Raw genomic sequence first — 16186 nt, 5'->3', positions numbered from 1 at the left:
CCTGTTTAGTTATGGAGGAGAGGGCCATTGGTCATTAATGATTGATATGGTAAAGGAAGAATATATTACCAAAATCATTGCTAAGAACCTGTACCATCAGTTCATTGCGACAGCGGACACTTTCACATACATTTGTGGTTCAGGTGAGACCGAAGTAAAGACTCTGACTTGTGTCTTTGTAACCCATGACCTTGGTGCCTTTCATTTATTTATTTATTTTGGGGAGGGAGGTGTGTCACACAGTTAAAGACACAAAGCCACATTTAAAGCAGTCCATCGAAGTGAACTAAACTTTATCTATTAATTGGTAGGCGTGATCTCCTATTTTTATTCTGACAAAACCAGGATGAATATAAATGCTCGAAAAAATGGAAATTGTTCATTATGCTTTCAGCTAGGCAAGTAACTCTTTTAAAGAATAATACACAATTAAACAAGTAATGGCTTTAAAAATAAATAAATTTCTGTCCAATATTTTGCTTTTTTCTATTTGTGAAATCAGTGGTGCCTTCATTCACACCACTTAATTATACCATTCTTTCATTCCTGCTTCTGACAAAATGGCATCAGCATTTCCATTTTCCCCCCTTGATTTCAAAGTTTAAAATGGAGAAAAATATTCCAAAGGATAAAACATAGTTACAGCTTCTAAGCACAGAGAGTTTTGGTTTTAGCAGTACATTTGGGGAAGGTGAGGGAAATCTGTAGCATATTTAAGATACTAGAGTGAAAAAAAAATATGGACCAAATGGAGAAGTGAAGAGTAAAAAGGTGAATAGCTCACATTCCCTTATTTTAATTTGGCGACCTCTAGGTTTCCATATGCCAACTGAATATCAGGTACTATCATTTATATTACAATTTGTTAGAAACCGAGTATTGTAGAAAGGAGCTTCCTTGGCCTGTGCCTCCAGCTCCTCAATGTGTTAAGTTACAGCAGAAGAGATTCTCTTCTACACTGGGTAGGATTAATCTGAGCTAATGTATCTCAGTGTTGTGTGTGTGTGTGTGTGTGTGTGTGTGTATAATACATATATGTATGCTTGTGTACACGCATACACACATATTACAAATACAAAACCTCATCTAAATTGCAAAAACAAGAACTCAGAAGTTAGGAGATCCCACGCACATTCTTGCTTATGCAACCTTAATTCTCCCCCTTTGTGCATCCAGCCTACTTACCAACAGGCAAGGCCCTGTGGCAAAAATAGGATAAAATAATGTAATTAAAGACTACTACATTGTATATACACAAAGGGGTAGAACTGAGATTACCTAGGCTTAATATTGTTTTAATGTAGACATTGTGTGTAATTCTATACTAAGCCCTTTATAGTTTCTGTGTTTAGGTACTAACTTGAAGACATGAGTTATCCTTCTGGCTGCAGGATATTTGAGAGGGGTGCCCCTCCTAGTTGTTCTTCTTTCCCACTCTTTGTTACATAATTTTGTTTTCTGTCATAACCTTCTTTTTTCGTACTCCTATTAACCTTTATTATGTCCTCAACATGCCTCAATCCCCCTACCCTTTATTTACAATTTACTGTCTCTGGCTGCATCTCTTTCATGCTAACTTTAATATTTCACCAGTGCTATAGACAGACAAAACATATGGTGGCTAAAGTTAAAACACAGCACAGCTAAAAACAGGAACAAAGGCAATTTGGCATGAGTCAGGCAGCAAGAATTTCAGCTTTGATTTCCTAGTAGTTTTGACTTGTTAAAGCAGCTTAATATTATTAAACTGTTTTACATTCGACATTAAAACTCAACTCTTTGCTTATACCATTATATGAGGATAGCCTTTTCACTTACCTTTATAAAGCCCAATTTACATATGACTAAAAATCCTAGACTAACTAGGTATAAGATTGCATATAACATCAAAAGTCGTGTCAAAAGAACCTTAAGGTTGCAAAATCAAACACTCAAAAGTGAAGAAATTCCAGATTTTATGACTGCCTGTGCAACCTCAATTGTTTTTCTATATAATTATCATACAGTTCATAATTATATACTCTTTAATTGCATGATTATATCCTGTTTGTGTTTTTTCTCAAGACCACTCTCTTATTCAGTGCACATGGTGAACACTTAATGAACATCTAATCACTATTTTGTTTTCCCTTGCATTGTTCAGTGAGTGTAGACTGTATGCACCACACTGTATTCGAACCTTATGGTGAAGGTAGAACTATTACTTTCCTCATCAGTTTTTGTGTGTTATTTGCACGTCGTATTGCAAGGTTTCACGAACAATACATCTTTTCAAGGCCTCTTTGAGGTGAAGAGGGATGCTGCTTGGAGCTGGACAGAGAAAAGGTCCTTTTGGAACTTCGTCATGCACAGAATGCTTTACTGTCAATGAACTGGCAAATTCCGACAAGAAAGTATTTAATCAGAATATTTCTGGCTGGCTCTCCATTTCTACAGATGGAGAGCTGAAGCATAAGAAATTAAAGTCCAATTGTCAGTTAATGTTGGGTGCCCAATTTGGGACACTGAGGACCTGATTTTTTTCCTGGGAGCTTAGCATATAGCACTGCATATATTGAAGTACTACAAGGGCACTTAGAGCTTTTGCCATCAGGTTCAGAGGAAATCTGGAACATGCCATTACCAAACCACCTCTAAAGTCTGGTTTATATTATTTGTTTAGCATCATACAGGAACTCTGACACAGGCAGGATTCTCTCTAGAGCAGCATTCAACTGCTTGAGACCCTTCTTTGTATTCCTGCTGTTCCCTATTTAATTCACTGGACACCTTCCCATTTCTGCGACAAATGAGGCAGGGAGCTTACAAACACTTTAGTCTCCTTTACTGAAGAGCTATGTTAAACCCTGTGAGCAAGTTTAGTGTTTGAATAAGGCAGGAGCCCCAGGAAAAAGATAGGATCCAATTATTTAAAGACTGAAAGTTATTAAAGACTATATCATAATGTATATGTACTGCGTTTTGCAACTTTAATAGTTTTCTTCAAACAGTTTTGTTTGAAAGGTTTTGCAGGGCTTGTTTTTCTTTTCCAAAAAAAAAAAAAAAAAAAAGGAAACTAATACAAAACCCCCAGATAATATATCATATAAAGTCAGGTACATCTACCTGTTTCTTCATCAGTATCACAACCTTAGATCCAGTACAGGTCTTTGAAGTTTGTCCTAACAGAATAACTAATAGCAATAGTAAATTCTCTTCTTTTAGGTGCACCAGCACTCCAGGGAATGGCACGCACACTTTGCTGGAGAGGATGGGAGGTTCTCAAATATTGACTCGAAGTAGAGGAGCGGTGAAACTAAGGAATGTAGGGCTCCATCCCAGTACTCGGTCGAATTTTGCTGTAGCTGGCAGACTTTTCTGTTCATTTTACACAAGCTTGACCCTATCTGTCCTACACAAATGTATCGTTTGGTCAGTCCTGCTTCTCTTCCCCCACAAGCCTCCCCCTGTATCTTGTCCTAGGTCTGTTGTTGCTAACCCAGCCCCTGTTTCAGTCTGTACTCCTCACCTGTCTCTTCGTGGTCAGGGGGTTGGACTACATGTCCACCTGCAGGCCCTTCCAACCCTAATTTCTACGATTCTCCTTGCTCAGCTAGTCCTACTCACCTCTGGGATTTGTGCCCATGTTCTAGTACCCCACTCCCTATGGCCAATATTTTCCCCCTCTCCAGTCACCTAACTAATCTCAAGCAGATCCTGGGACGTCATTCTCCCACTGTACTTGGCCTTGGTGAGGCTGCAGCTGGAGTACTGTGTCCAGTTTTGGGCTCCACAATTCAAAAAGGATGTGGAGAAGCTTGAGAGGGTGTAGAGGAGAGCCACGTGCATGATCAGAGGTCAGGAAAACAGACCTTATGATGAGAGGCTGAGAGCCGTGTGACCCTTCAGCCTGGAAAAGCGCAGGCTCAGGAGTGATCTGGTGGCCACCTGTAAATGTATCAGGGTGCTCACCAGGATCTGGGGGAACGAGTGTTCACCAGAGCCCCCCCAAGTGATGAGAAGCTCAAACGGTCACCAGCTCCACTGTGATCGGTTCAGGCTGGACATAAAAAAGAACTTCTTCACTATCCGAGCCCCCAAGGTTTGAAAGAGACTGCCGCCAGAGGTGGTTCAAGCACCCACTTTGAATGCCTTCAAAACACATTTGGATGCTTATCTTGCTGGGATCCTGTAATCGCTGCTGACTTCCTGCCCCTAGGGCAGGGGGCTGGACTCGATGATCCTCTGGGGTCCCTTCCAACCCAAATGTCTATGAAATTTATGAAACTAAAAAAAAAAAAAAATACAAAGCTATGAAATGGAGAAGCATCTGGTCACTTTTTAAATCACAGTAAGGTATTGTTGAGATGTTTGCAAATGTAAATAGCTTGGTCGATCTAATGATGCATTTTCACATTTTTATACTTGTATTAATACATACAAGTTAAACACTTGGGTTGAATAGGGCAGGCCAGCATTACTTAGAATCACAGATGCTAAGATTGGAAGAAACTTTGATCACCCCATGAAATTCTTGCATTAAACAAGCTCAGCTTCTATATGTGGCACTAATATTTCCTCCACTCTAATTTGCATACTTCTCTTAGTAATGCTGAACAACTTTATAAGCCAGCATGTCATTAATCATGCCTTTAGTATTAAAGAAATGCTGTATTTTAAGTTGGTCCCACAATTAAACTATACACATATAAACAAGATGATGTATTGTTTCAGTTAAGGCTGGTCAGAGCAGAAACTTACCTAATACTAAAGCTTAAAAAGCAAAGACATGAAAAATGAAGTTAGAGAAAGTTTATATTTGCAACTCTTCTTCATGGTTATAAATCTCACAACTAGCATAACCACTAAATAACATAGCAAGTGCTCCATAGCTGTAACTGCTCTAACAGATATGCCTGGGGATTGTTGAAATGCAGCACTCTTACCAGCTCTGAGCCTATGTTGTAAGGTGAGGTCTCTTACCCTAGTTTTGTTGTGTTGTAGTGGTGGAGGTGAAAGCAGGGTAGTTACAGTACGTAGGTATAATTGCCTTATCTTCTCATGTCTTTGGTTTTTAGGTTTAATGTTAGTGTGTTTTCTTTACACTACTTAGTTACACAGCTTTCTTCCATTTTTTGAAAGTGTTGAACAGCAGCATAGAAATAGAGACACATCATACCCACCTGCTATCTTAGTCTTTCTCTGTGTTTTTATAGTATATCACATTATTATATATCAGGATGACCTAACATGATTTAGACTTATTTTAAGCTATAGAGCTAATGTATTCCCTATCAGCTTTTCCCTCCTACTGTGATGTAATATAAATAATGCATGACTATATTAAGCATTGCAAGACATTACTTGTTTTTGAAGGGTCCCATATATTGTAAGCTTGTGTTGGTAAAGTGTTGTCCTTCTCTGAATTTCTTATGCATTTGCAGGAACAGTTGTGGAAAGATTGAAAACAGGATTAGAAAGAGCTCATGCTTTTATACACAGAAACATGCTGATGCATTTCAAAATTCAACCCTTTTATTAGACCTTTTTCTGTTTGGCAATCTCCTAATTATCCTTTTTATCTTTAAACCCTCCTTTCTTCTCTTCTATTGTGTCACTCTGCTATGTGCCTTTCAGATATATAATAGACTTTCCTCACAAGGAAGAGGAGCTGTGATCTAGAATGAGGCTTGTAACACAGCAAAGTATAAAACACAAGTAGAAATTAAATAAATCTATCCCATCAAAAATAAATGTAGAATAAAAGGGCGTTCATTTATGAAGAAACGCATGGTAACCTGAAAACATGCTCGGGGGAAAAAAAGCAATTGTCATGTAACCTATAGTGTGGACTGTATTTAGGAGTCGGTGTTTGTAAGAGCTGGCCTTTATGGGGAAGTAAGCTAAAGTGCATACTTATATTATGCTGTAATGCCCTGTGTAGATACTTTTAACACAAGGTAGCTTATTCAACACAAACTGGTACTTCAGTGGAAGCTAGAATGTGAACTTATGGCATATCAGTTACTCCAAGGGTTTTTAACCTTTTTAAACAAGTGTACCCCTTCTCTCTGTTTCAGCTCTTGTACCCCTTTATATTTTTTCTTGTTTTTAAGTAGGGGGGAAGGGGCAGACTGAGGCCCCTGCAGTGAGGGAAGGAGTGGGTCTGGAGCTGGGGCTGGGGCAGGGGCAGGCGCTGCACAGCCGGGGCAGGCGGTGCACAGCCAGGGCAGAGCATGAGATGAAGCTGTGAGCAGCTCATCCAAGAAGTGTGGGGAGGGTGGAGCAACTCCCACCACTGCATGCACCCTGGGAGGGGGTGTCCCTGAATCTGCATGTAGGGCGGTGTGGGCTGGCCCAGCAGTGGGGGAGGAAGTGGGGCTGGGGCAGAGGCTGTTCAACTGAGGCAGAATGGGGGATGGAGCCACATGAGGATGGGCTCCCGTTGCTATGTGCTCCCCTGGCAGGGCATGGGCACGGGTGACTGGTGCCTCCTGGCTCTGGGGTGGCAACAGCGGCTAGCTGATCGCTGACCAGGAAGAGGGTGTCCCTCAGTGACCAATTGCCAACCAGTGCTTCTCGGGGCGGGGCACCTGCTAGCACTCCCCACTCCCTGGTCAGTGAGGGCATGTGCCCCCCCCGTGTCCCTCCTATGTGTCACCTATGAGCATGGGGACCTGTGTCCCAGGTTTGCATGGGGTGGGCTGCTGCTGTGGGCTGGGGCCGTTCCCCATACCCATGCCCCTGCTTGGCTGGGCAGCCCCTGCCTCTGCCCCAGCCCCGCTCCCTCCCCCACTGCTGGGGCCTTGATCTGCCCCCTCCCCACCCCCCCGGCCCCTTCCGTCACAACACATTTACCAGCCAAACCCAGCTGCTCTAGTGGCCGCTCATGGCATTTATCGACCACATTAGTTCTGCATATCCCCTATTATCTTTTAAAGTACCGCTAGGGGTACACATACCCCTGGCTGACAACCACTGAGCTACTCTGTAAATACAAGGAAGAAATTCCCCACTCAGTAAACTGCAGTAAACAGAGGGAGGAGCAATCCACTTCCTGTGAGGGGCAAAGTACCTTGCACTTAGAGAAGAGAAAGTACATGCACACAGGTAGTTATTGAACAGTAGCTGACATACACCACTCCCTAGCTTGCTTTGTCATAGGGGCATATTTACTCGATCCTGTTAGTATGCACTGGCGTAAAACCTCATCCTAAATCTTTTGCAGAAAACAATTATCAATCCAGTAATAGCTACTCTAAATTGGTTAGCTTCCTTCTCACTTTCCAGAAAAGCTTTGACAATCCCTGGCTTAACTCTTTGCATATTTAAACTTAAACTTATACTGTGCCCATCATTACGGTTATGATGAACATTTTAAAGTAACAGATGAAGGAGGGATGCCTTATGAGCAGGACAGTTCAGGTACTTCCAATGACATTTCTGCATCCTGGGACACTGTAAATAAAGACACCTTTGCACGGCCTATGCCAGGGGAAGTGATAGGTATGAGGTAGGCTTGTTAGGAGAGGAATCATTAGTATTGTTCCCCTCAATCCCTTTGTGCCTGGAAATGTAACTTGGTTACATTTTGGTCCATTTTTATATGGACGTGTCTCTCTTTGTGACTTTCACACAGGCACTTAGGACAAGTGTAGAATATTCATCTGGTAGTACCTGCAGATAAATCTGTGGAGGGGGAAGGGGCATGGGGGGAGCAGATTGAAGCTTCCACAGTGAGGCAGTGAGTGGGGCTGGGGTGCTGCCCAGCCAGGGCAGTGAATGGGACCCTGGGGCTGGGGTGGCAGGGGGTAGCAGGATGAAACCATGGATCAGCATCCCACTGCTTAAAAATGGTGGTGGTGGCGCTTGGAACTAAAACTGATCAAATGAGCTTTAGTTCAAGCACTGCCTTCACCATTAAGCTTGGGGATGCTTTTAGGAGCAGAGCCAAGTGGGGCAAAGGTAGAGGCAAGCTGCCTGCTATGGGCTTGGGGCAGTTCACCCTGCTGCCTTTGCCCCAGGACCTGTTTACTGGCTGTGCTGTGTCTCCTGCCTGCCCAGTGGCGGGAGGTACAACTTGCCACCCCCACTGCCACCAGGGGGGCAGAGGACATGCAGTTGGGCACCTGGCTCCCAGGACAAAGGCAGCAGAGTAGAGAACCTGCATCCACCCCATGCACAAATCCAGAGGGTATATGCCCCTCCTTGTCTCTTGTGCTACGGGTGTGCACAGGAACAGGGAGCCACCCCCTTTCCCCACCCTGCCCATGTTCCCTGGATGAGCCACCCATTGCTCTGTCCCACTCCCCACCCAGGCCCAGGGTCCCATTCACTGTCCTGGTTGGCACTGAATTCACCCTGCCCCTGCCCCCACTCTTTCCCTCACCATGGAGGCCTCTATCTACCCCCCCATGCCTCTCCACAGACTTACCTGCACGGCACTGCTCTCCACACTGCCTGGCTACATTCCTGGCCATGTGCATGCTGCGTACATGCACGTGGCATCCAGGGGCCCTGGCCAGAAGGCATATTATATTTATCGATACATTATCAGCTGTACTGGCCAAAAAAAGCCAATAGCCGATAATGTTAATTTTCCTTTTGTCATTGCTGATCCAATATAGCACCAATATATTGGTAAACCTCTAATTTTAGACTCAACTGGCAGTTGTATGAATGATCAAAAGAGAGAGCGAATCAAATCTATTGATTTTATTAGCTACTAAAATAGGCCAAAACCAGCTCTGTGTAAACAGGTGAAATTTACTGACGGAGTCCAGGTTCTGCAAGTCAGATATGCACCCTAAATCTGCTACTTATGTGCGTGTTGAGTCTTCAGTTACGTCATTGCATACTCATAAAAGAACAGTATCCATTTTTTCTGTTATGAACTTACCAAGTAAACTGTTTGCGAGAAACAGTGATACACACACATTCATTACCTCTCATTTTACTGGGGTCTGTGTGGTGTACAGGCATATTTATTCAGTAATGAGAGTTGTCATACATAGGTGTATAAAAATTCTACAATACTGAAACCATCTCGGATCATATAATTAGTCTTATCATCATGCACACACACAAGGGAGCAGCATTAGTTGTGCATGACTTCTGAATGCTCAATCATGTAACTTTAATATTCTCTAAACAGGAATATTCTTTAGCTTTTGTTCGGTGAGGCTGCACAGGAAGCAGCGCACATACAAACTAGATGTGTCTGGCCATTGGGAGCAATGATTCTGTGAACTGCAGTGGGAAAAAATCTGCTAATTGAAACCTAGATACAGGTCTCTCATTTGCTGGAAAACACAAGGTGCCCCAAGCCAATTTCCTTCTCACTTCAGGGCAAGTGAAACCAGTGAGCAAGTCCCAGAGAGACATTTTAAAAAAATGGAAGATTTTGGAATGTCATTTAGACAAATTACAAGCAACCTCCCCTTCCCAATTTTTAAATATTTACTTTCTATTGCAATTATAAACCAGTAGTTATAACTATAAGAAGGGCATATGCTATTTATAGCAAACATTAACCAATGAAAGCTTGCATAGATGTAGGTTGGGTCCTGCAACAAGCTTTGCCACATTTTTATCATTACTGTAATACTAAAGAGCACTCCTGCTGACAACAGTAAAATGTGATTTTTAGCCTTTACATTTTCAGTCGTCCCTTAAACACATCACTGCCATTAGAAATTTAAGTTGCAATTTGCATGTCTATGGATAGAGTATTACAAAAGGGGAAAAATATTGCCCTATAAAATGGCTAACACACAAAGCTAAACACACTACAAGAAGTAAGCAGTCATATTTTGCCATCCGGTGTAGCAGGGGCCTGGTCCTCTTCTTGGATCTCTTGAGGATGTCTTAATCAACTATGTTCTGTCCTTGCAGTGGCAGGACATTGACAGTGTCCAGCAGGGCTGTGCAGAATTTTGCTGAATGTTTCGTTTTGAAGCTATTTCAACGTGTTTCAAGCTGGAAACAGTGAAATCAAAATGAAACAAGAAGTTCTGAAACAGCTTCTAAACAAAATGAGGGCACTCGAAACATTTCGAGTTTCAAAGCAACCCGGTGGTGGGAGGCAGGGGAGAGCCAGGGCTGCACTCCTAGTGGCTCCGCAGCCCCATGGAGCTCAGCCTGGTGATGGGAGGTGGAGTACAGCTCTGGGTCTACCCACCTCCTGCCGCCGGACTGAGCTCCATAGGGCTGCGGAGCAGCTCAGAGTGCAGCCTGGTGGCGGGAGGCGAGGAGAACCAGGGCTGCACTCCGACTGGCTCCACAGAGCTCAACCTGCACTCCCAGCACTGCTGGACTCCTCCCAGGGGTGTGGGCCCCCGGACCTGCGTACCGGATGACAGGAGGCTGCCACTGCTGCCTGCAGCCAGCGGCAGCATCAGTCTTCCCTGGTGCTGGGTGCAGCCTGTGCCCAGCACCGGTCTCAGGCAGCAGCAGCTTCCTGTCATCCACCGCAGATCCAGGGGCCCGCACCCTCAGGAGGAGTCCAGCGTAACCCTCCCAGGGGTGCGGGCCCCTGGATCTGTGCCGAATGACAGGAGGCTCCTGCTGCCGGCAAGTGTCACGAGTTGTCCTTTGAAGAGTTTGAGGTGCAGTTTCCCAGAAATCTCTGCACCTATCTCCTTGAAACGTGGCAGGCTTCATGCCCTCAAAAGGGGCTACCATCCCTGCAATTTGCATCCAAATCAGGCAAGAAATGAAAGTTCTAGGCATTTTCATGATTCTCCATTATAGCCTATGGGTGAAATGTCAAAATGTGTCAAAACTGTGACGGAACAAAACAAAATTATGAAATGAAATACTGTACCTTCGAAATGGCAAAATGAATGTCAAAATGAAATGATGTTGTTTTGCTCAGCCCTAGTGTCCATGTCCCCCTACTTTACCCATGTCAGGTTAAGGTGTTTTTTATATTAAAGGCAGTGTACTTGGCAGTTGTGTGAGACCGCTGTTCACAAAATTGTTAAGCATATGTTAATCTAACATTTCTGTAGGATGGTTTAGATAGGCATGATCCTGCCTTGAATAGGGGGTTGGACTGGATGACCTCCTGTGGTCCCTTCCAGCCCTGCTTTTCTGTGATTATGAGTCTGTGTTCATACAAGGTGTAGACAAGACATAAAGAGTCTAATCTGCAAGTAATAGAAGTTACAGTAGGAAGAAAATGAGAGAAAGCAGAAATCAGATTAGAGTTGTCAGTGCTTTGTGCTGTACAATAATCTTTCCACTGAAAAAATGTGTCTGCTTGCTTTGTGGCATTCCAGCCTAAATTGCTAGTATAGTATATGTGTAGTGGGACCATTTTATATTGAGATTAAATTGGCTGACAGGCACACACTAAAGGAGCTATGCCAAGGTTAGACCCATCAGAGTCCTCATAACTCTTAAGGAAGCTAAAGAATGGAATTAAGTATAAGATAACCACAAGGAAAATCAAAGCTGTAATTTTATAGAAGTTGAGAGGAACACGCTGTAACCAAGCAAAACAACGAGAAAAGATTATGAATAATTGTTAATAATACTTGAAAGAAATATTTATTGCCTTAAGTTTTCCTCTGGACTAGTGAGTTGGATGGCAGTAAATAGATGGAAAGTGCTACATAGATATTAAAAAAATAAAATACAAGAAAGTGCAAATAAATGTGACTGTTTTCTCTCTTATCATACAAATGGACATGGGTGTACGACTAGGAATACTATTGACTTATCCCAGTAGTAGACACAGGGTCGAGAAACATTGCTTTCTTTTGGACAAAACTCAAATTGCAGTTGGAGTTTCACATGAATTTTGCCCTGGATAGCTCAATAAAGTTAACCAAATTACTTGATTTACTGGATGTCTGATCATTTGACAGGTTGTAAGAGATGCAACAACTGATAGCTGAAATGTATAAAGTGTAAAAGAGGGGTAGGTGGCTTAATCTTTATTGACAGTGAGCACTCACAACTTCAGCGGAGGCCAGTGGGTCATTAGAGAAGTCAAATATGCCATTGCTGACACCCAGAAATATCAAATACATGATATCTTGTTTCTCTCTCTTCCCCATTTGCTGATGTTGACTGCATTAGCTAACAGGTACTTGGGTTATTTTTACTTCTGGAAAGCAAACTAGCACAAAGACATTATTTCTTGGTAATATTCCAATGCACTATTGTATGCTTGTGCACAGAATTTATCATCTCATGTTCCTTAGTAACTCCATGTGCCTTTTTGCCTTTTAGCTTGTTACTGACTTATTGGAATTCTGTTTCTACACCTTCCGAGAGTCTCAGGCACTGAAAGTCGAGTTTCCAGCCATGCTGGTGGAAATCATCAGTGACCAGCTACCAAAGGTGGAGTCTGGGAATGCCAAGCCTCTGTATTTTCACAGGAAGTGATGGAAAATGTCTTAATGAATGAACTTTGCCTTAAGTTTCCCTGTGTTATTCCACACTCATGAAGGACCCAAGAAACCACAATTAAACATGCTATTTACACTTGTTCAACAGTCTCTGAATAGTAGAAAATCATGTGAAGGGTTTGGGGATTGGAAGGCAGTTGACCTGGATCTGGCAAGACCTAGATGTCTGGAAATTATCCCCTTTATCCTCAAAACACTTAGGAAATGATCCCGTTCCTCTGGATGAAAAGCCATATCTAGTCAATAACTCTTTGATTTTGATATTTTAACAGATGGAAGTTTTAAATATGCCATGTAGTTTCTGGTATTGTTTGCTTGTTTTAAAAGGGTTCAAGGACTAATACGAACTTTTTAAAGCTTACCCTTGGTTTGCACATAAAATGTCAAGTCAATATGGGGCATTAATATTCTTTTCTTGTAAAAAAAAAATATATATACAAAAACCCTAATGTGTAAAGTAATAACAGAACATTTGGTGTGGAATACTCTTGTTATCCCCACCTGAGGCATTTGTTATCCCATGTTATCCATCATAGGTGATAATACACTGTGTTAAGTGTCCATTTACTATTTAATTAAAAAGGATAAGATGTTAAAACAAATGCCCCAGTTTCCATTTATAGTATCTATTGTGCTGGCTTTACAAATAATTTTTCGCAGTCTTTTGCTGTACTGTACATTGCTGTATGTATAAATTGTGAAGGACCTGAAATAAGGTGTAAGGAACTTTTGTAAATGAGACAAAAAATCTTTAATGGTTAATAGGATGAATGGGAAAGTATTTTTGAAAGAATTCTATTTTGCTGGAGACTATTTAAGTACTATCTTTGTCTAAACAAACAAGGTAATTTTTTGTAAAGTGAAATGTTCTGCATGCATAATGAACCGTTTACAGTGTATTTAAGAAAGGGAAAGCTGTGCCTTTTTTAGCATCATATCTAATCTACCATTCTACAGTGTCTGTTGTAAATACCCACATTTAAACCTTTTTCAGTTGTATTTAAACCTTTCTACTTTTCTGGACATTTTTCTCCTTTTTGTCTACTGCTTGCCAAGTGTATGTGACTTGACCACATTTTAGGAATTCTGCTTTGGATTTCTGTAGAAACCTACATTATGTCATGTTTGCAGCTTTATGGAGGTTTCATTTAACAAGACAAATTGCAGTCTCCCAAAAGCTTTTGCCAGCTATATGATAAAGTGAGCTTTCCCCTGTACTCCTTTACTCGAAGGGTAAGAGTAAATCATGAAATGCTGAATAATTTGAGGGGAAAAAAATAAACCTTCCCAAAATTCTTTACTTTTTCCTTTTACAACTGGATGCATACAACATCTTAAAGGTCAGATTACAACTTCTGATTGTGCAGCAGGAGAGTGAGCTCTGAGTGTGACGAAGGGAACATGCAAATCACTACAGTAAGTAAACTGGACAGATTTGGATTGCTGAAGCTGAATGGCAAGATGCTGATACTGGCAGATTATCTAGGTAGGGTTTCAGTGATAAATACAATTGCTGTTGTAATAAAATCAGACCTAAGTATGAACAGGGAGAAATACTCACACTGAAAGTTGAACTTGAGGTTTTTCTCAAAATTGTTTTGTCTGAGGTCCAACCTTTCTTGGGGCAATTTGCATCATTTCACAGTTTATAAATAAAAAGAATAATGTTGGAGTAGAAGAAAGGACAGGTGAACTCCTCTGAGGTTTACCATGTGCTCAGTTAAGTAGAAGAGTTTTTCAGAGTTAGAATTCCTAACTGTCCTGGCTGGACAACGCTGACATTTTTAAAATGCATCCCTGTGAGCCAGTCCGAATGGAGCATTCTTGCAAATACCAGGTTAAAAAAAAAAAAGAATCACACCCCCTTTTTGATTCCAAACTCTGAAGCGAGACCCAATCAACACTACTTGTCTTTTTAAATGACATCAGCCTTATGCAATGGATAATCTGTACAGACTGTATTCAAAGAGGGGTTTTTTTTATATCTGTTCACATGCACATGCATAAATTATTCAGTTTTGGACATTTAATTCATAGGCAGATGTTTAAACAGTCAACTGACCTGCACAGCAATATGAAACCCAAACTTCCAATGTGAAATACACAGCATGCAGACTGGTTGCTTACTGTACAGAACAGTCATCAAACCATCCTTTCGTTTGCTTTTTCTTAAAAACAGCAATCCTATATTCAACTCCAGGTTCTGGATGAATACAGTCTGCAGTAGCTTTTTGTATTAACAAAGTTACTGGCTCTTTTTCTGTCCCTAAGTAACTTTGCTTAATTAAACTAGCAAAGCCATATTCTATACTTCACTGTTAAATGCCTGTCCCAAGTCCAAATTATCTGTTTGCTCTTATTTTTGTACCTTATTGCTTTAATCTTGGTTTGGTACAATTCATAATTCACAGAAACTTCATACAATTAAACACACTAAATTAGTTTTAAAAAAAGCAATTTATATCTTTATGCAAAAACGTATGTCTGTCTTTGCAAACAACTGTAAGCAGATTACAATAAATCCTTTACTTTAATCACCTGTTGTTTATGAAACCATTCATTGATTTTTGTTAAAAATCATGTAAGTAGTAGATATAATTGGATATAGATATTCTAAAAGGCAGTATTCTCTTATCCAGAACACTTAAGCAGAATAGCCATCTCACTTTTTTATTGAAAAGAAATGTACAGCAAAAATAGTTTTTAGCTACAACAAAGAGGTTAAAGTATTTTGAATTTGTTTAGAATGAAATAGGCATCTGTCTCCTGCAAAATAAAAAAGATAAACTTCAAAGTGTCTGTTGTAAAAATGGACTTATGTTGATTGAGCTAATTTATTTTGTTGCAAGGAAAAATGGGGATATACAGCAAAAACATTGTATACACAATTAAAAATGTAAAATAGTTTTAATGATGTACTTCAGTTGGTATTTCAGAAATACTACATCACATTGTGTAACTGTTTAGTTGCACAAAGTAAAATAGAAGACGACTAAAGTTTGCAATATCAGAATCTTATTAAAAGATACTTTACAATCAATAATGCAAAAAGCTAATTCACAGGGTGGTGTTTTCACTGACTTGTTTAAACCATTTATGAATTTAAACAATTCTACAGTTAATGCACTTTTATTAAAGATTGGACTTTTCCTTTGTTTTTTGTTTTGTTTTTTTTGTTTTTTTAGAGCAATGTTTTCAGCTGGAGGTCAATGACTTGATAAGATAGACAGCAGTTCTGAGGCCAGGAAACTCAGTGGAATGTTTAAGAATTCTTGAAGTTTAAATAGATTCCTGGATGAAAAATAAAAGCAGCCAGCAGTATGGTGTAAACAGTAAAATCTATGCATAATGATGCATTTATAATTAGGGGTTTGCTTCTGTATGTTAAAGCTTTTTCAATAAATAGAAAATATTGTTTGGTCTTTATGTTAATGTCTGCAAGTACCTATTTTTTTTTTTTATAAATTGTACAAATATATATGAATTAAAATGGTTTGATTGCAAGAATCCCTTGCACTTAATCTCAGCTAACTGATGGTGCATTGATTTCCTTGGAAACAAGCCTGTGTGTACTTCTAAGCCATATATTAGACTTCATGAAATCAGCTACGTTACATAACATTGTATTCTCCTTCATACACACTGGCCACATTTACACTTTACTGTGCAGTAACCACAATTACTGTGCAGTACGGGTACGCGGCTATACGTGCATGCCCATACTATGCAGTAAAAATGGCGGCTAATGCGGACTTGAGCATAAATTTGATACCTGTATTACTCAGCTA

General features: G+C 40.7%; 1 protein-coding gene across 3 annotated transcripts in view; it reads left to right on the top strand.

Annotated features, from left to right (window-relative positions):
* Window positions 1–15919, top strand: part of NR3C2 (nuclear receptor subfamily 3 group C member 2) — a 332295-nt gene extending 316376 nt beyond the window's left edge. For all 3 annotated transcript variants that reach the window (XM_090036366.1, XM_090036367.1, XM_090036365.1), the window contains one exon: window positions 12220–15919. In XM_090036366.1, coding sequence (XP_089892492.1) covers window positions 12220–12375 — 156 coding nt within the window. In that variant the 3' untranslated portion in view covers window positions 12376–15919. The remainder of the gene's footprint in view (window positions 1–12219) is intronic.
* The last annotated feature ends 267 nt before the right edge of the window (window positions 15920–16186 follow it).

The sequence above is a fragment of the Crocodylus siamensis genome, chromosome 2 (genome assembly GCF_052110815.1).
Source record: "Crocodylus siamensis isolate JL-2025a chromosome 2, ASM5211081v1, whole genome shotgun sequence".
Classification (NCBI taxonomy): domain Eukaryota; kingdom Metazoa; phylum Chordata; order Crocodylia; family Crocodylidae; genus Crocodylus; species Crocodylus siamensis.
The sequence above is the reverse complement of the archived record's forward strand: the minus strand, read 5'-3'. Positions and strand labels throughout refer to the sequence as shown.